The following is a 23,654-nucleotide window of genomic DNA, read 5'->3' as shown; positions in this document are numbered from 1 at the left end:
CGGAGACTACAACGGCCACAACGGAATCGTCCGCAACGACACCTGAATCTACCATAACGACGGAGAGTACAACGGCCACAACGGAATCGTCCGCAACGACACCTGAATCTACCATAACGACGGAGAGTACAACGGCCACAACGGAATCGTCCGCAACGACACCTGAATCTACCATAACGACGGAGAGTACAACGGCCGCAACGGAATCGTCCGCAACGACACCTGAATCTACCATAACGACGGAGAGTACAACGGCCACAACGGAATCGTCCGCAACGACACCTGAATCTACCATAACGACGGAGAGTACAACGGCCACAACGGAATCGTCCGCAACGACACCTGAATCTACCATAACGACGGAGAGTACAACGGCCACAACGGAATCGTCCGCAACGACACCTGAATCTACCATAACGACGGAGAGTACAACGGCCACAACGGAATCGTCCGCAACGACACCTGAATCTACCATAACGACGGAGACTACAACGGCCACAACGGAATCGTCCGCAACGACACCTGAATCTACCATAACGACGGAGAGTACAACGGCCACAACGGAATCATCCGCAACGACACCTGAATCTACCATAACGACGGAGAGTACAACGGCCACAACGGAATCGTCCGCAACGACACCTGAATCTACCATAACGACGGAGACTACAACGGCCACAACGGAATCGTCCGCAACGACACCTGAATCTACCATAGCGACGGAGACTACAACGGCCACAACGGAATCGTCCGCAACGACACCTGAATCTACCATAACGACGGAGACTACAACGGCCACAACGGAATCGTCCGCAACGACACCTGAATCTACCATAACGACGGAGAGTACAACGGCCACAACGGAATCGTCCGCAACGACACCTGAATCTACCATAACGACGGAGACTACAACGGCCACAACGGAATCGTCCGCAACGACACCTGAATCTACCATAACGACGGAGAGTACAACGGCCACAACGGAATCGTTCGCAACGACACCTGAATCTACCATAACGACGGAGACTACAACGGCCACAACGGAATCGTCCGCAACGACACCTGAATCTACCATAACGACGGAGACTACAACGGCCACAACGGAATCGTCCGCAACGACACCTGAATCTACCATAACGACGGAGAGTACAACGGCCACAACGGAATCGTCCGCAACGACACCTGAATCTACCATAACGACGGAGAGTAAAACGGCCACAACGGAATCGTCCGCAACGACACCTGAATCTACCATAACGACGGAGACTACAACGGCCACAACGGAATCGTCCGCAACGACACCTGAATCTACCATAACGACGGAGAGTACAACGGCCACAACGGAATCGTCCGCAACGACACCTGAATCTACCATAACGACGGAGACTACAACGGCCACAACGGAATCGTCCGCAACGACACCTGAATCTACCATAACGACGGAGAGTACAACGGCCACAACGGAATCGTCCGCAACGACACCTGAATCTACCATAACGACGGAGACTACAACGGCCACAACGGAATCGTCCGCAACGACACCTGAATCTACCATAACGACGGAGAGTACAACGGCCACAACGGAATCGTCCGCAACGACACCTGAATCTACCATAACGACGGAGACTACAACGGCCACAACGGAATCGTCCGCAACGACACCTGAATCTACCATAACGACGGAGAGTACAACGGCCACAACGGAATCGTCCGCAACGACACCTGAATCTACCATAACGACGGAGACTACAACGGCCACAACGGAATCGTCCGCAACGACACCTGAATCTACCATAACGACGGAGAGTACAACGGCCACAACGGAATCGTCCGCAACGACACCAGAATCTACCATAACGACGGAGACTACAACGGCCACAACTGAATCGTCCGCAACGACACCAGAATCTACCATAACGACGGAGACTACAACGGCCACAACTGAATCGTCCGAAACGACACCAGAATCCACCATAACGACGGAGACTACAACGGCCACAACTGAATCGTCCGAAACGACACCAGAATCCACCATAACGACGGAGACTACAACGGCCACAACTGAATCGTCCGCAACGACACCAGAATCCACCATAACGACGGAGACTACAACGGCCACAACTGAATCGTCCGCAACGACACCAGAATCCACCATAACGACGGAGAGTACAACGGCCACAACGGAATCGTCCGCAACGACACCTGAATCTACCATAACGACGGAGACTACAACGGCCACAACTGAATCGTCCGAAACGACACCAGAATACACCATAACGACGGAGACTACAACGGCCACAACTGAATCGTCCGAAACGACACCAGAATCCACCATAACGACGGAGACTACAACGGCCACAACTGAATCGTCCGAAACGACACCAGAATCCACCATAACGACGGAGACTACAACGGCCACAACTGAATCGTCCGAAACGACACCAGAATCTACCATAACGACGGAGACTACAACGGCCACAACGGAATCGTCCGCAACGACACCTGAATCTACCATAACGACGGAGAGTACAACGGCCACAACGGAATCGTCCGCAACGACACCTGAATCTACCATAACGACGGAGACTACAACGGCTACAACGGAATCGTCCGCAACGACACCTGAATCTACCATAACGACGGAGAGTACAACGGCCACAACGGAATCGCCCGAAACAACTCCAGCATCCACCATAACGACGGAGAGTACAACGGCCACAACGGAATCGTCCGAAACAACTCCAGCATCCACCATAACGACGGAGAGTACAACGGCCACAACGGAATCGTCCGAAACAACTCCAGCATCCACCATAACGACGGAGAGTACAACGGCCACAACGGAATCGTCCGAAACAACTCCAGCATCCACCATAACGACGGAGAGTACAACGGCCACAACGGAATCGTCCGAAACAACTCCAGCATCCACCATAACGACGGAGAGTACAACGGCCACAACGGAATCGTCCGAAACAACTCCAGCATCCACCATAACGACGGAGAGTACAACGGCCACAACGGAATCGTCCGAAACAACTCCAGCATCCACCATAACGACGGAGAGTACAACGGCCACAACGGAATCGTCCGAAACAACTCCAGCATCCACCATAACGACGGAGAGTACAACAGCCACAACGGAATCGTCCGAAACAACTCCAGCATACACCATAACGACGGAGAGTACAACGGCCACAAGGGAATCGTCCGAAACGACACCTGAATCTTCCATGACAACGGAGAGTACAACGGCCACAACGGAATCGTCCGAAACAACTCCAGCATCCACCATAACGACGAAGAGTACAACGGCCACAACGGAATCGTCCGAAACATCTCCAGCATCCACCATAACGACGGAGAGTACAACGGCCACAACGGAATCGTCCGAAACAACTCCAGCATCCACCATAACGACGGAGAGTACAACGGCCACAACGGAATCGTCCGAAACAACTCCAGCATACACCATAACGACGGAGAGTACAACGGCCACAAGGGAATCGTCCGAAACGACACCTGAATCTTCCATGACAACGGAGAGTACAACGGCCACAACGGAATCGTCCGAAACAACTCCAGCATCCACCATAACGACGAAGAGTACAACGGCCACAACGGAATCGTCCGAAACATCTCCAGCATCCACCATAACGACGGAGAGTACAACGGCCACAACGGAATCGTCCGAAACAACTCCAGCATCCACCATAACGACGGAGAGTACAACGGCCACAACGGAATCGTCCGAAACAACTTCAGCATCCACCATAACGACGGAGAGCACAACGGCCACAACGGAATCGTCCGAAACAACTTCAGCATCCACCATAACGACGGAGAGTACAACGGCCACAAAGGAATCGTCCGAAACGACACCTGAATCTACCATAACAACGGAGAGTAAAACGGCCACAACGGAATCGTCCGAAACGACACCTGAATCTACCATAACAACGGAGATTACAACGGCCACAACGGAATCGTCCGAAACAACTCCAGCATCCACCATAACGACGGAGAGTACAACGGCCACAACGGAATCGTCCGAAACAACTCCAGCATCCACCATAACGACGGAGAGTACAACGGCCACAACGGAATCGTCCGAAACAACTCCAGCATCCACCATAACGACGGAGAGCACAACGGCCACAACGGAATCGTCCGCAACGACACCTGAATCTACCATAACGACGGAGAGTACAACGGCCACAACGGAATCGTCCGAAACAACTCCAGCATCCACCATAACGACGGAGAGTACAACGGCCACAACGGAATCGTCCGAAACAACTCCAGCATCCACCATAACGACGGAGAGTACAACGGCCACAACGGAATCGTCCGAAACAACTCCAGCATCCACCATAACGACGGAGAGTACAACGGCCACAACGGAATCGTCCGAAACAACTCCAGCATCCACCATAACGACGGAGAGTACAACGGCCACAACGGAATCGTCCGAAACAACACCAGAATCCACCATAACGACGGAGACTACAACGGCCACAACGGAATCGTCCGCAACGACACCTGAATCTACCATAACGACGGAGAGTACAACGGCCACAACGGAATCGTCCGCAACGACACCTGAATCTACCATAACGACGGAGAGTACAACGGCCACAACGGAATCGTCCGCAACGACACCTGAATCTACCATAACGACGGAGACTACAACGGCCACAACGGAATCGTCCGCAACGACACCTGAATCTACCATAACGACGGAGAGTACAACGGCCACAACGGAATCGTCCGCAACGACACCTGAATCTACCATAACGACGGAGAGTACAACGGCCACAACGGAATCGTCCGAAACAACTCCAGCATCCACCATAACGACGGAGAGTACAACGGCCACAACGGAATCGTCCGAAACAACTCCAGCATCCACCATAACGACGGAGACTACAACGGCCACAACGGAATCGTCCGCAACGACACCTGAATCTACCATAACGACGGAGAGTACAACGGCCACAACGGAATCGTCCGCAACGACACCTGAATCTACCATAACGACGGAGAGTACAACGGCCACAACGGAATCGTCCGCAACGACACCTGAATCTACCATAACGACGGAGAGTACAACGGCCGCAACGGAATCGTCCGCAACGACACCTGAATCTACCATAACGACGGAGAGTACAACGGCCACAACGGAATCGTCCGCAACGACACCTGAATCTACCATAACGACGGAGAGTACAACGGCCACAACGGAATCGTCCGAAACAACTCCAGCATCCACCATAACGACGGAGACTACAACGGCCACAACGGAATCGTCCGCAACGACACCTGAATCTACCATAACGACGGAGAGTACAACGGCCACAACGGAATCGTCCGCAACGACACCTGAATCTACCATAACGACGGAGAGTACAACGGCCACAACGGAATCGTCCGCAACGACACCTGAATCTACCATAACGACGGAGAGTACAACGGCCGCAACGGAATCGTCCGCAACGACACCTGAATCTACCATAACGACGGAGAGTACAATGGCCACAACGGAATCGTCCGCAACGACACCTGAATCTACCATAACGACGGAGAGTACAACGGCCACAACGGAATCGTCCGCAACGACACCTGAATCTACCATAACGACGGAGAGTACAACGGCCACAACGGAATCGTCCGCAACGACACCTGAATCTACCATAACGACGGAGAGTACAACGGCCACAACGGAATCGTCCGCAACGACACCTGAATCTACCATAACGACGGAGACTACAACGGCCACAACGGAATCGTCCGCAACGACACCTGAATCTACCATAACGACGGAGAGTACAACGGCCACAACGGAATCATCCGCAACGACACCTGAATCTACCATAACGACGGAGAGTACAACGGCCACAACGGAATCGTCCGCAACGACACCTGAATCTACCATAACGACGGAGACTACAACGGCCACAACGGAATCGTCCGCAACGACACCTGAATCTACCATAGCGACGGAGACTACAACGGCCACAACGGAATCGTCCGCAACGACACCTGAATCTACCATAACGACGGAGACTACAACGGCCACAACGGAATCGTCCGCAACGACACCTGAATCTACCATAACGACGGAGAGTACAACGGCCACAACGGAATCGTCCGCAACGACACCTGAATCTACCATAACGACGGAGACTACAACGGCCACAACGGAATCGTCCGCAACGACACCTGAATCTACCATAACGACGGAGAGTACAACGGCCACAACGGAATCGTCCGCAACGACACCTGAATCTACCATAACGACGGAGACTACAACGGCCACAACGGAATCGTCCGCAACGACACCTGAATCTACCATAACGACGGAGACTACAACGGCCACAACGGAATCGTCCGCAACGACACCTGAATCTACCATAACGACGGAGAGTACAACGGCCACAACGGAATCGTCCGCAACGACACCTGAATCTACCATAACGACGGAGAGTAAAACGGCCACAACGGAATCGTCCGCAACGACACTTGAATCTACCATAACGACGGAGACTACAACGGCCACAACGGAATCGTCCGCAACGACACCTGAATCTACCATAACGACGGAGAGTACAACGGCCACAACGGAATCGTCCGCAACGACACCTGAATCTACCATAACGACGGAGACTACAACGGCCACAACGGAATCGTCCGCAACGACACCTGAATCTACCATAACGACGGAGAGTACAACGGCCACAACGGAATCGTCCGCAACGACACCTGAATCTACCATAACGACGGAGACTACAACGGCCACAACGGAATCGTCCGCAACGACACCTGAATCTACCATAACGACGGAGAGTACAACGGCCACAACGGAATCGTCCGCAACGACACCTGAATCTACCATAACGACGGAGACTACAACGGCCACAACGGAATCGTCCGCAACGACACCTGAATCTACCATAACGACGGAGAGTACAACGGCCACAACGGAATCGTCCGCAACGACACCTGAATCTACCATAACGACGGAGACTACAACGGCCACAACGGAATCGTCCGCAACGACACCTGAATCTACCATAACGACGGAGAGTACAACGGCCACAACGGAATCGTCCGCAACGACACCAGAATCTACCATAACGACGGAGACTACAACGGCCACAACTGAATCGTCCGCAACGACACCAGAATCCACCATAACGACGGAGACTACAACGGCCACAACTGAATCGTCCGAAACGACACCAGAATCTACCATAACGACGGAGACTACAACGGCCACAACTGAATCGTCCGAAACGACACCAGAATCCACCATAACGACGGAGACTACAACGGCCACAACTGAATCGTCCGAAACGACACCAGAATCCACCATAACGACGGAGACTACAACGGCCACAACTGAATCGTCCGAAACGACACCAGAATCCACCATAACGACGGAGAGTACAACGGCCACAACGGAATCGTCCGCAACGACACCTGAATCTACCATAACGACGGAGACTACAACGGCCACAACTGAATCGTCCGCAACGACACCAGAATCTACCATAACGACGGAGACTACAACGGCCACAACTGAATCGTCCGAAACGACACCAGAATCTACCATAACGACGGAGACTACAACGGCCACAACGGAATCATCCGCAACGACACCTGAATCTACCATAACGACGGAGACTACAACGGCCACAACGGAATCGTCCGCAACGACACCTGAATCTACCATAACGACGGAGGATACAACGGCCACAACGGAATCGTCCGCAACGACACCTGAATCTACCATAACGACGGAGAGTACAACGGCCACAACGGAATCGTCCGCAACGACACCTGAATCTACCATAACGACGGAGACTACAACGGCTACAACGGAATCGTCCGCAACGACACCTGAATCTACCATAACGACGGAGAGTACAACGGCCACAACGGAATCGCCCGAAACAACTCCAGCATCCACCATAACGACGGAGTGTACAACGGCCACAACGGAATCGTCCGAAACAACTCCAGCATCCACCATAACGACGGAGAGTACAACGGCCACAACGGAATCGTCCGAAACAACTCCAGCATCCACCATAACGACGGAGAGTACAACGGCCACAACGGAATCGTCCGAAACAACTCCAGCATCCACCATAACGACGGAGAGTACAACGGCCACAACGGAATCGTCCGAAACAACTCCAGCATCCACCATAACGACGGAGAGTACAACGGCCACAACGGAATCGTCCGAAACAACTCCAGCATCCACCATAACGACGGAGAGTACAACAGCCACAACGGAATCGTCCGAAACAACTCCAGCATACACCATAACGACGGAGAGTACAACGGCCACAAGGGAATCGTCCGAAACGACACCTGAATCTTCCATGACAACGGAGAGTACAACGGCCACAACGGAATCGTCCGAAACAACTCCAGCATCCACCATAACGACGGAGAGTACAACGGCCACAACGGAATCGTCCGAAACATCTCCAGCATCCACCATAACGACGGAGAGTACAACGGCCACAACGGAATCGTCCGAAACAACTCCAGCATCCACCATAACGACGGAGAGTACAACGGCCACAACGGAATCGTCCGAAACAACTTCAGCATCCACCATAACGACGGAGAGCACAACGGCCACAACGGAATCGTCCGAAACAACTTCAGCATCCACCATAACGACGGAGAGTACAACGGCCACAACGGAATCGTCCGAAACGACACCTGAATCTACCATAACAACGGAGAGTAAAACGGCCACAACGGAATCGTCCGAAACGACACCTGAATCTACCATAACAACGGAGATTACAACGGCCACAACGGAATCGTCCGAAACAACTCCAGCATCCACCATAACGACGGAGAGTACAACGGCCACAACGGAATCGTCCGAAACGACACCTGAATCTACCATAACAACAGAGAGTACAACGGCCAAAACGGAATCGTCCGAAACAACTCCAGCATCCACCATAACGACGGAGAGTACAACGGCCACAACGGAATCGTTCGAAACGACACCTGAATCTACCATAACAACGGAGAGTACAACGGCCACAACGGAATCGTCCGAAACGACACCTGAATCTACCATAACAACGGAGAGTACAACGGCCACAACGGAATCGTCCGAAACAACTCCAGCATCCACCATAACGACGGAGAGTACAACGGCCACAACGAAATCGTCCGAAACAACTCCAGCATCCACCATAACGGCGAAAAGTACAACGGCCACAACGGAATCGTCCGAAACAACTCCAGCATCCACCATAATGACGGAGAGTACAACGGCCACAACGGAATCGTCCGAAACAACTCCAGCATCCACCATAACGACGGAGAGTACAACGGCCACAACGGAATCGTCCGAAACAACTCCAGCATCCACCATAACGACGGAGAGTACAACGGCCACAACGGAATCGTCCGAAAGAACTCCAGCATCCACCATAACGACGGAGAGTACAACGGCCAAAACGGAATCGTCCGAAACAGCTCCAGCATCCACCATAACGACGGAGAGTACAACGGCCACAACGGAATCGTCCGAAACGACACCTGAATCTACCATAACAACGGAGAGTACAACGGCCACAACGGAATCGTCCGAAACGACACCTGAATCTACCATAACAACGGAGAGTACAACGGCCACAACGGAATCGTCCGAAACAACTCCAGCATCCACCATTACGACGGAGATTACAACGGCCACAACGGAATCGTCCGAAACGACACCTGAATCTACCATAACGACGGAGAGTACAACGGCCACAACGGAATCGTCCGAAACAACTCCAGCATCCACCATAACGACGGAGAGTACAACGGCCACAACGGAATCGTCCGAAACGACACCTGAATCTACCATAACAACGGAGAGTACAACGGCCACAACGGAATCGTCCGAAACAACTCCAGCATCCACCATAACGACGGAGAGTACAACGGCCACAACGGAATCGTCCGAAACAACTCCAGCATCCACCATAACGACGGAGAGTACAACGGCCACAATGGAATCGTCCGAAACAACTCCAGCATCCACCATAATGACGGAGAGTACAACGGCTACAACGGAATCGTCCGAAACAACTCCAGCATCCACCATAATGACGGAGAGTACAACGGCCACAACGGAATCGTCTGAAACAACTCCAGCATCCACCATAACGACGGAGAGTACAACGGCCACAACGGAATCGTCCGAAACGACACCTGAATCTACCATAACAACGGAGAGTACAACGGCCACAACGGAGTCGTCCGAAACGACACCTGAATCTACCATAACAACGGAGAGTACAACGGCCACAACGGAATCGTCCGAAACAACTCCAGCATCCACCATAACGACGGAGAGTACAACGGCCACAATGGAATCGTCCGAAACAACTCCAGCATCCACCATAATGACGGAGAGTACAACGGCTACAACGGAATCGTCCGAAACAACTCCAGCATCCACCATAATGACGGAGAGTACAACGGCCACAACGGAATCGTCTGAAACAACTCCAGCATCCAGCATAACGACGGAGAGTACAACGGCCACAACGGAATCGTCCGAAACGACACCTGAATCTACCATAACAACGGAGAGTACAACGGCCACAACGGAATCGTCCGAAACAACTCCAGCATCCACCATAACGACGGAGAGTACAACGGCCACAACGGAATCGTCCGAAACAACTCCAGCATCCACCATAACGACGGAGAGTACAACGGCCACAACGGAATCGTCCGAAACGACACCTGAATCTACCATAACAACGGAGAGTACAACGGCCACAACGGAATCGTCCGAAACAACTCCAGCATCCACCATAACGACGGAGAGTACAACGGCCACAACGGAATCGTCCGAAACAACTCCAGCATCCACCATAACGACGGAGAGTACAACGGCCACAACGGAATCGTCCGAAACAACTCCAGCATCTACCATAACGACGGAGAGTACAACGGCCACAACGGAATCGTCCGAAACAACTCCAGCATCCACCATAACAACGGAGAGTACAACGGCCACAACGGAATCGTCCGAAACGACACCTGAATCTACCATAACAGCGGAGAGTACAACGGCCACAACGGAATCGTCCGAAACAACTCCAGCATCCACCAAAACAATGGAGAGTACAACGGCCACAACGGAATCGTCCGAAACAACTCCAGCATCCGCCATAACGACGGAGAGTACAACGGTTACAACGGAATCATCCGAAACGACACCTGAATCTACCATAACAACGGAGAGTACAACGGCCACAACGGAATCGTCCGAAACAACTCCAGCATCCACCATAACGACGGAGAGTACAACGGCCACAACGGAATCGTCCGAAACGACACCTGAATCGACCATAACAACGGAGAGTACAACGTCCACAACGGAATCGTCCGAAACAACTCCAGCATCCACCATAACGACGGAGAGTACAACGGCCACAACGGAATCGTCCGAAACGACACCTGAATCTACCATAACGACGGAGAGTACAACGGCCACAACGGAATCGTCCGAAACGACACCTGAATCTACCATAACAACGGAGAGTACAACGGCCACAACGGAATCGTCCGAAACGACACCTGAATCTACCATAACGACGGAGAGTACAACGGCCACAACGGAATCGTCCGAAACAACTCCAGCATCCACCATAACGACGGAGAGTACAACGGCCACAACGGAATCGTCCGAAACGACACCTGAATCTACCATAACGACGGAGAGTACAACGGCCACAACGGAATCGTCCGAAACGACACCTGAATCTACCATAACAACGGAGAGTACAACGGCCACAACGGAATCGTCCGAAACAACTCCAGCATCCACCATAACGACGGAGAGTACAACGGCCACAACGGAATCGTCCGAAACAACTCCAGCATCCACCATAACGACGGAGAGTACAACGGCCACAACGGAATCGTCCGAAACAACTCCAGCATCCACCATAACGACGGAGAGTACAACGGCCACAACGGAATCGTCCGAAACAACTCCAGCATCCACCATAACGACGGAGAGTACAACGGCCACAACGGAATCGTCCGAAACGACACCTGAATCTACCATAACGACGGAGAGTACAACGGCCACAACGGAATCGTCCGAAACGACACCTGAATCTACCATAAAAACGGAGAGTACAACGGCCACAACGGAATCGTCCGAAACAACTCCAGCATCCACCATAACGACGGAGAGTACAACGGCCACAACGGAATCGTCCGAAACAACTCCAGCATCCACCATAACGACGGAGAGTACAACGGCCACAACGGAATCATCCGAAACGACACCTGAATCTACCATAACAACGGAGAGTACAACGGCCACAACGGAATCGTCCGAAACGACACCTGAATCTACCATAACAACGGAGAGTACAACGGCCACAACGGAATCGTCCGAAACAACTCCAGCATCCACCATAACGACGGAGAGTACAACGGCCACAATGGAATCGTCCGAAACAACTCCAGCATCCACCATAATGACGGAGAGTACAACGGCTACAACGGAATCGTCCGAAACAACTCCAGCATCCACCATAATGACGGAGAGTACAACGGCCACAACGGAATCGTCTGAAACAACTCCAGCATCCAGCATAACGACGGAGAGTACAACGGCCACAACGGAATCGTCCGAAACGACACCTGAATCTACCATAACAACGGAGAGTACAACGGCCACAACGGAATCGTCCGAAACAACTCCAGCATCCACCATAACGACGGAGAGTACAACGGCCACAACGGAATCGTCCGAAACAACTCCAGCATCCACCATAACGACGGAGAGTACAACGGCCACAACGGAATCGTCCGAAACGACACCTGAATCTACCATAACAACGGAGAGTACAACGGCCACAACGGAATCGTCCGAAACAACTCCAGCATCCACCATAACAACGGAGAGTACAACGGCCACAACGGAATCGTCCGAAACAACTCCAGCATCCACCATAACGACGGAGAGTACAACGGCCACAACGGAATCGTCCGAAACAACTCCAGCATCTACCATAACGACGGAGAGTACAACGGCCACAACGGAATCGTCCGAAACAACTCCAGCATCCACCATAACAACGGAGAGTACAACGGCCACAACGGAATCGTCCGAAACGACACCTGAATCTACCATAACAGCGGAGAGTACAACGGCCACAACGGAATCGTCCGAAACAACTCCAGCATCCACCAAAACAATGGAGAGTACAACGGCCACAACGGAATCGTCCGAAACAACTCCAGCATCCGCCATAACGACGGAGAGTACAACGGTTACAACGGAATCATCCGAAACGACACCTGAATCTACCATAACAACGGAGAGTACAACGGCCACAACGGAATCGTCCGAAACAACTCCAGCATCCACCATAACGACGGAGAGTACAACGGCCACAACGGAATCGTCCGAAACGACACCTGAATCGACCATAACAACGGAGAGTACAACGGCCACAACGGAATCGTCCGAAACAACTCCAGCATCCACCATAACGACGGAGAGTACAACGGCCACAACGGAATCGTCCGAAACGACACCTGAATCTACCATAACGACGGAGAGTACAACGGCCACAACGGAATCGTCCGAAACGACACCTGAATCTACCATAACAACGGAGAGTACAACGGCCACAACGGAATCGTCCGAAACGACACCTGAATCTACCATAACGACGGAGAGTACAACGGCCACAACGGAATCGTCCGAAACAACTCCAGCATCCACCATAACGACGGAGAGTACAACGGCCACAACGGAATCGTCCGAAACGACACCTGAATCTACCATAACGACGGAGAGTACAACGGCCACAACGGAATCGTCCGAAACGACACCTGAATCTACCATAACAACGGAGAGTACAACGGCCACAACGGAATCGTCCGAAACAACTCCAGCATCCACCATAACGACGGAGAGTACAACGGCCACAACGGAATCGTCCGAAACAACTCCAGCATCCACCATAACGACGGAGAGTACAACGGCCACAACGGAATCGTCCGAAACAACTCCAGCATCCACCATAACGACGGAGAGTACAACGGCCACAACGGAATCGTCCGAAACAACTCCAGCATCCACCATAACGACGGAGAGTACAACGGCCACAACGGAATCGTCCGAAACGACACCTGAATCTACCATAACGACGGAGAGTACAACGGCCACAACGGAATCGTCCGAAACGACACCTGAATCTACCATAAAAACGGAGAGTACAACGGCCACAACGGAATCGTCCGAAACAACTCCAGCATCCACCATAACGACGGAGAGTACAACGGCCACAACGGAATCGTCCGAAACAACTCCAGCATCCACCATAACGACGGAGAGTACAACGGCCACAACGGAATCGTCCGAAACAACTCCAGCATCCACCATAACGACGGAGAGTACAACGGCCACAACGGAATCGTCCGAAACAACTCCAGCATCCACCATAACGACGGAGAGTACAACGGCCACAACGGAATCGTCCGAAACAACTCCAGCATCCACCATAACGACGGAGAGTACAACGGCCACAACGGAATCGTCCGAAACGACACCTGAATCTACCATAACAACGGAGAGTACAACGGCCACAACGGAATCGTCCGAAACAACTCCAGCATCCACCATAACGACGGAGAGTACAACGGCCACAACGGAATCGTCCGAAACAACTCCAGCATCCACCATAACGACGGAGAGTACAACGGCCACAACGGAATCGTCCGAAACAACTCCAGCATCCACCATAACGACGGAGAGTACAACGACCACAACGGAATCGTCCGAAACGACACCTGAATCTACCATAACGACGGAGAGTACAACTGCCACAACGGAATCGTCCGAAACGACACCTGAATCTACCATAACAACGGAGAGTACAACGGCCACAACGGAATCGTCCGAAACAACTCCAGCATCCACCATAACGACGGAGAGTACAACGGCCACAACGGAATCGTCCGAAACAACTCCAGCATCCACCATAACGACGGAGAGTACAACGGCCACAACGGAATCGTCCGAAACGACACCTGAATCTACCATAACAACGGAGAGTACAACGGCCACAACGGAATCGTCCGAAACGACACCTGAATCTACCATAACAACGGAGAGTACAACGGCCACAACGGAATCGTCCGAAACAACTCCAGCATCCACCATAACGACGGAGAGTACAACGGCCAAAACGGAATCGTCCGAAACGACACCTGAATCTACCATAACAACGGAGAGTACAACGGCCACAATGGAATCGTCCGAAACGACACCTGAACCTACCATAACAACGGAGAGTACAACGGCCACAACGGAATCGTCCGAAACGACACCTGAATCTACCATAACAACGGAGAGTACAACGGCCACAACGGAATCGTCCGAAACAACTCCAGCATCCACCATAACGTCGGAGAGTACAACGGCCACAACGGAATCGTCCGAAACAACTCCAGCATCCATCATAACGACGGAGAGCACAACGGCCACAACGGAATCGTCCGAAACAACTACAGCATCCACCATAACGACGGAGAGTATAACGGCCAAAACGGAATCTTCCAAAACAACTCCAGCATCCACCATAACGACGGATAGTACAACGGCCACAACGGAATCGTCCGAAACAACTCCAGCATCCACCATAACGTCGGAGAGTGCAACGGCCACAACGGAATCGTCCGAAACAACTCCAGCATCCACCATAACGACGGAGAGCACAACGGCCACAACGGAATCGTCCGAAACAACTACAGCATCCACCATAACGACGGAGAGTACAACGGCCACAACGGAATCTTCCGAAACAACTCCAGCATCCACCATAACGACGGAGAGTACAACGGCCACAACGGAATCGTCCGAAACGACACCTGAATCTACCATAACAACGGAGAGTACAACGGCCACAACGGAATCGTCCGAAACAACACCTGAATCTGCCATAACAACGGAGAGTACAACGGCCACAACGGAATCGTCCGAAACAACTCCAGCATCCACCATAACGATGGAGAGTACAACGGCCACAACGGAATCGTCCGAAACAACTCCAGCATCCACCATAACGACGGAGAGTACAACGGCCAAAACGGAATCGTCCGAAACAACTCCAGCATCCACCATAACGACGGAGAGTACAACGGCCACAACGGAATCGTCCGAAACAACTCCAGCATCCACCATAACGACGGAGAGTACAACGGCTACAACGGAATCGACCGAAATAACTCCAGCATCCACCATAACGACGGAGAGTACAACGGCCACAACGGAATCGTCTGAAACAACTCCAGCATCCACCATAACGACGGAGAGTACAACGGCCACAACGGAATCGTCCGAAACAACTCCAGCATCCACCATAACGACGGAGAGTACAACGGCCACAACGGAATCGTCCGAAACGACACCTGAATCTACCATAACAACGGAGAGTACAACGGCCACAACGGAATCGTCCGAAACGACAACTGAATCTACCATAACAACGGAGAGTACAACGGCCACAACGGAATCGTCCGAAACAACTCCAGCATCCACCATAACGACGGAGAGTACAACGGCCACAACGGAATCGCCCGAAACGACACCTGAATCTACCATAACAACGGAGAGTACAACGGCCACAACGGAATCGTCCGAAACGACACCCGAATCTACCATAACAACGGAGAGTACAACGGCCACAACGGAATCGTCCGAAACGACACCTGAATTTACCATAACAACGGAGAGTATAACGGCCACAACGGAATCGTCCGAAACAACTCCAGCATCCACCATAACGACGGAGAGTACAAAGGCCACAACGGAATCGTCCGAAACAACTCCAGCATCCACCATAACGACGGAGAGTACAACGGCCACAACGAAATCGTCCGAAACAACTCCAGCATCCACCATAACGACGGAGAGTACAACGGCCACAACGGAATCGTCCGAAACAACTCCAGCATCCACCATAACGTCGGAGAGTACAACGGCCACAACGGAATCGTCCGAAACAACTCCAGCATCCACCATAAGGGCGGAGAGCACAACGGCCACAACGGAATCGTCCGAAACAACTCCAACATCCACCATAACGACGGAGAGTACAACGGCCACAACGGAATCGTCCGAAACGACACCTGAATCTACCATAACAACGGAGAGTACAACGGCCACAACGGAATCGTCCGAAACGACACCTGAATCTACCATAACAACGGAGAGTACAACGGCCACAACGGAATCGTCCGAAACAACTCCAGCATCCACCATAACGACGGAGAGTAAAACGACCACAACGGAAACGTCCGAAACAACTCCAGCATCCACCATAACGACGGAGAGTACAACGGCCACAACGGAATCGTCCGAAACAACTCCAGCATCCACCATAACGACGGAGAGTACAACGGCCACAACGGAATCGTCCGAAACAACTCCAGCATCCACCATAACGACGGAGAGTACAACGGCCACAACGGAATCGTCCGAAACAACTCCAGCATCCACCATAACGACGGAGAGTACAACGGCCACAACGGAATCGTCCGAAACAACTCCAGCATCCACCATAACAACGGAGATTACAACGGCCACAACGGAATCGTCCGAAACGACACCTGAAACTACCATAACAACGGAGAGTACAACGGCCACAACGGAATCGTCCGAAACAACTCCAGCATCCACCATAACGACGGAGAGTACAACGACCACAACGGAATCGTCCGAAACAACTCCAGCATCCACCATAACGACGGAGAGTACAACGGCCACAACGGAATCGTCCGAAACAACTCCAGCATCCACCATAACGACGGAGAGTACAACGGCCACAACGGAACAGTCCGAAACAACTCCAGCATCCACCATAACGACGGAGAGTACAACGGCCACAACGGAATCGTCCGAAACGACACCTGAATCTACCATAACAACGGAGAGTACAACGGCCACAACGGAATCGTCCGAAACGACACCTGAATCTACCATAACAACGGAGAGTACAACGGCCACAACGGAATCGTCCGAAACAACTCCAGCATCCACCATAACGACGGAGAGTACAACGGCCACAACGGAATCGTCCGAAACGGCACCTGAATCAACCATAACAACGGAGAGTACAACAGCCACAACGGAATCGTCCGAAACGACACCTGAATCTACCATAACAACGGAGAGTACAACGGCCACAACGGAATCGTCCGAAACGACACCTGAATCTACCATAACAACGGAGAGTACAACGGCCACAACGGAATCGTCCGAAACAACTCCAGCATCCACCATAACGACGGAGAGTACAACGGCCACAACGGAATCGTCCGAAACGACACCTGAATCTACCATAACAACGGAGAGTACAACGGCCACAACGGAATCGTCCGAAACGACAACTGAATCTACCATAACAACGGAGAGTACAACGGCCACAACGGAATCGTCCGAAACAACTCCAGCATCCACCATAACGACGGAGAGTACAACGGCCACAACGGAATCGCCCGAAACGACACCTGAATCTACCATAACAACGGAGAGTACAACGGCCACAACGGAATCGTCCGAAACGACACCCGAATCTACCATAACAACGGAGAGTACAACGGCCACAACGGAATCGTCCGAAACGACACCTGAATTTACCATAACAACGGAGAGTATAACGGCCACAACGGAATCGTCCGAAACAACTCCAGCATCCACCATAACGACGGAGAGTACAAAGGCCACAACGGAATCGTCCGAAACAACTCCAGCATCCACCATAACGACGGAGAGTACAACGGCCACAACGAAATCGTCCGAAACAACTCCAGCATCCACCATAACGACGGAGAGTACAACGGCCACAACGGAATCGTCCGAAACAACTCCAGCATCCACCATAACGTCGGAGAGTACAACGGCCACAACGGAATCGTCCGAAACAACTCCAGCATCCACCATAAGGGCGGAGAGCACAACGGCCACAACGGAATCGTCCGAAACAACTCCAACATCCACCATAACGACGGAGAGTACAACGGCCACAACGGAATCGTCCGAAACGACACCTGAATCTACCATAACAACGGAGAGTACAACGGCCACAACGGAATCGTCCGAAACGACACCTGAATCTACCATAACAACGGAGAGTACAACGGCCACAACGGAATCGTCCGAAACAACTCCAGCATCCACCATAACGACGGAGAGTAAAACGACCACAACGGAAACGTCCGAAACAACTCCAGCATCCACCATAACGACGGAGAGTACAACGGCCACAACGGAATCGTCCGAAACAACTCCAGCATCCACCATAACGACGGAGAGTACAACGGCCACAACGGAATCGTCCGAAACAACTCCAGCATCCACCATAACGACGGAGAGTACAACGGCCACAACGGAATCGTCCGAAACAACTCCAGCATCCACCATAACGACGGAGAGTACAACGGCCACAACGGAATCGTCCGAAACAACTCCAGCATCCACCATAACAACGGAGATTACAACGGCCACAACGGAATCGTCCGAAACGACACCTGAAACTACCATAACAACGGAGAGTACAACGGCCACAACGGAATCGTCCGAAACAACTCCAGCATCCACCATAACGACGGAGAGTACAACGACCACAACGGAATCGTCCGAAACAACTCCAGCATCCACCATAACGACGGAGAGTACAACGGCCACAACGGAATCGTCCGAAACAACTCCAGCATCCACCATAACGACGGAGAGTACAACGGCCACAACGGAATCGTCCGAAACAACTCCAGCATCCACCATAACGACGGAGAGTACAACGGCCACAACGGAATCGTCCGAAACGACACCTGAATCTACCATAACAACGGAGAGTACAACGGCCACAACGGAATCGTCCGAAACGACACCTGAATCTACCATAACAACGGAGAGTACAACGGCCACAACGGAATCGTCCGAAACAACTCCAGCATCCACCATAACGACGGAGTGTACAACGGCCACAACGGAATCGTCCGAAACGGCACCTGAATCAACCATAACAACGGAGAGTACAACAGCCACAACGGAATCGTCCGAAACGACACCTGAATCTACCATAACAACGGAGAGTACAACGGCCACAACGGAATCGTCGGAAACAACTCCAGCATCCACCATAACGACGGAGAGTACAACGGCCACAACGGAATCGTCCGAAACGACACCTGAATCTACCATAACAACGGAGAGTACAACGGCCACAACGGAATCGTCCGAAACGACACCTGAATCTACCATAACAACGGAGAGTACAACGGCCACAACGGAATCGTCCGAAACAACTCCAGCATCCACCATAACGACGGAGAGTACAACGGCCACAACGGAATCGTCCGAAACGGCACCTGAATCAACCATAACAACGGAGAGTACAACAGCCACAACGGAATCGTCCGAAACGACACCTGAATCTACCATAACAACGGAGAGTACAACGGCCACAACGGAATCGTCCGAAACAACTCCAGCATCCACCATAACGACGGAGAGTACAACGGCCACAACGGAATCGTCCGAAACGACACCTGAATCTACCATAACAACGGAGAGTACAACGGCCACAACGGAATCGTCCGAAACAACTCCAGCATCCACCATAACGACGGAGAGTACAACGGCCACAACGGAATCGTCCGAAACGACACCTGAATCTACCATAACAACGGAGAGTACAACGGCCACAACGGAATCGTCCGAAACAACTCCAGCATCCACCATAACGACGGAGAGTACAACGGCCACAACGGAATCGTCCGAAACAACTCCAGCATCCACCATAACGACGGAGAGTACAACGGCCACAACGAAATCGTCCGAAACAACTCCAGCATCCACCATAACGACGGAGAGTACAACGGCCACAATGGAATCGTCCGAAACAACTCCAGCATCCACCATAACGTCGGAGAGTACAACGGCCACAACGGAATCGTCCGAAACAACTCCAGCATCCACCATAACGACGGAGAGCACAACGGCCACAACGGAATCGTCCGAAACAACTCCAGCATCCACCATAACGACGGAGAGTACAACGGCCACAACGGAATCTTCCGAAACAACTCCAGCATCCACCATAACGATGGAGAGTACAACGGCCACAACGGAATCGTCCGAAACGACACCCGAATCTACCATAACAACGGAGAGTACAACGGCCACAACGGAATCGTCCGAAACAACTCCAGCATCCACCATAACGATGGAGAGTACAACGGCGACAACGGAATCGTCCGAAACAACTCCAGCATCCACCATAACGACGGAGAGTACAACGGCCAAAACGGAATCGTCCGAAACAACTCCAGCATCCACCATAACGACGGAGAGTACAACGGCCACAACGGAATCGTCCGAAACAACTCCAGCATCCACCATAACGACGGAGAGTACAACGGCCACAACGAAATCGTCCGAAACAACTCCAGCATCCACCATAACGACGGAGAGTGCAACGGCCACAATGGAATCGTCCGAAACAACTCCAGCATCCACCATAACGTCGGAGAGTACAACGGCCACAACGGAATCGTCCGAAACAACTCCAGCATCCACCATAACGACGGAGAGCACAACGGCCACAACGGAATCGTCCGAAACGACTCCAGCATCCACCATAACGACGGAGAGTACAACGGCCACAACGGAATCTTCCGAAACAACTCCAGCATCCACCATAACGATGGAGAGTACAACGGCCACAACGGAATCGTCCGAAACGACACCCGAATCTACCATAACAACGGAGAGTACAACGGCCACAACGGAATCGTCCGAAACAACTCCAGCATCCACCATAACGACGGAGAGTACAACGGCCAAAACGGAATCGTCCGAAACAACTCCAGCATCCACCATAACGACGGAGAGTACAACGGCCACAACGGAATCTTCCGAAACAACTCCAGCATCCACCATAACGATGGAGAGTACAACGGCCACAACGGAATCGTCCGAAACGACACCTGAATCTACCATAACAACGGAGAGTACAACGGCCACAACGGAATCGTCCGAAACAACTCCAGCATCCACCATAACGATGGAGAGTACAACGGCGACAACGGAATCGTCCGAAACAACTCCAGCATCCACCATAACGACGGAGAGTACAACGGCCAAAACGGAATCGTCCGAAACAACTCCAGCATCCACCATAACGACGGAGAGTACAACGGCCACAACGGAATCGTCCGAAACAACTCCAGCATCCACCATAACGACGGAGAGTACAACGGCTACAACGGAATCGTCCGAAACAACTCCAGCATCCACCATAACGACGGAGAGTACAACGGCTACAACGGAATCGTCCGAAACAACTCCAGCATCCACCATAACGACGGAGAGTACAACGGCCACAACGGAATCGTCTGAAACAACTCCAGCATCCACCATAACGACGGAGAGTACAACGGCCACAACGGAATCGTCCGAAACAACTCCAGCATCCACCATAACGACGGAGAGTACAACGGCCACAACGGAATCGTCCGAAACATCTCCAGCATCCACCATAACGACGGAGAGTACAACGGCCACAACGGAATCGTCCGAAACAACTCCAGCATCCACCATAACGACGGAGAGTACAACGGCCACAACGGAATCGTCCGAAACAACTCCAGCATCCACCATAACGACGGAGAGTACAACGGCCACAACGGAATCGTCCGAAACAACTCCAGCATCCACCATAACGACGGAGAGTACAACGGCCACAACGGAATCGTCCGAAACGACACCTGAATCTACCATAACAACGGAGAGTACAAAGGCCACAACGGAATCGTCCGAAACAACTCCAGCATCCACCATAACGACGGAGAGTACAACGGCCACAACGGAATCGTCCGAAACGACACCTGAATCTACCATAACAACGGAGAGTACAACGGCCACAACGGAATCGTCCGAAACAACTCCAGCATCCACCATAACGACGGAGAGTACAACGGCCAAAACGGAATCGTCCGAAACAGCTCCAGCATCCACCATAACGACGGAGAGTACAACGGCCACAACGGAATCGTCCGAAACAACTCCAGCATCCACCATAACGACGGAGAGTACAACGGCCACAACGGAATCGTCCGAAACAACTCCAGCATCCACCATAACGACGGAGAGTACAACGGCCACAACGGAATCGTCCGAAACAACTCCAGCATCCACCATAACGACGGAGAGTACAACGGCCACAACGGAATCTTCCGAAACAACTCCAGCATCCACCATAACGACGGAGAGTACAACGGCCACAACGGAATCGTCCGAAACGACACCCGAATCTACCATAACAACGGAGAGTACAACGGCCACAACGGAATCGTCCGAAACAACTCCAGCATCCACCATAACGACGGAGAGTACAACGGCCACAACGGAATCGTCCGAAACAACTCCAGCATCCACCATAACGACGGAGAGTACAACGGCCACAACGGAATCGTCCGAAACGACACCTGAATCTACCATAACAACGGAGAGTACAACGGCCACAACGGAATCGTCCGAAACAACTCCAGCATCCACCATAACGACGGAGAGTACAACG

General features: G+C 52.2%; 1 protein-coding gene across 1 annotated transcript in view; it reads left to right on the top strand.

The window, feature by feature from the left end:
• LOC143201549 (uncharacterized) overlaps window positions 1-23,654 on the top strand; it is a 79,578-nt gene that overhangs the window by 5,119 nt on the left and 50,805 nt on the right. The window contains exons 2-3 of the mRNA XM_076412673.1: window positions 906-974; window positions 10,506-12,006. Coding sequence (XP_076268788.1) covers window positions 906-974; window positions 10,506-12,006 — 1,570 coding nt within the window. The remainder of the gene's footprint in view (window positions 1-905; window positions 975-10,505; window positions 12,007-23,654) is intronic.

Source organism: Rhynchophorus ferrugineus, unplaced genomic scaffold, assembly GCF_030347505.1.
Source record: "Rhynchophorus ferrugineus isolate W39M unplaced genomic scaffold, kcgeb_rfMv2 rfM8, whole genome shotgun sequence".
Taxonomy (NCBI): domain Eukaryota; kingdom Metazoa; phylum Arthropoda; class Insecta; order Coleoptera; family Curculionidae; genus Rhynchophorus; species Rhynchophorus ferrugineus.
The sequence above is the reverse complement of the archived record's forward strand: the minus strand, read 5'-3'. Positions and strand labels throughout refer to the sequence as shown.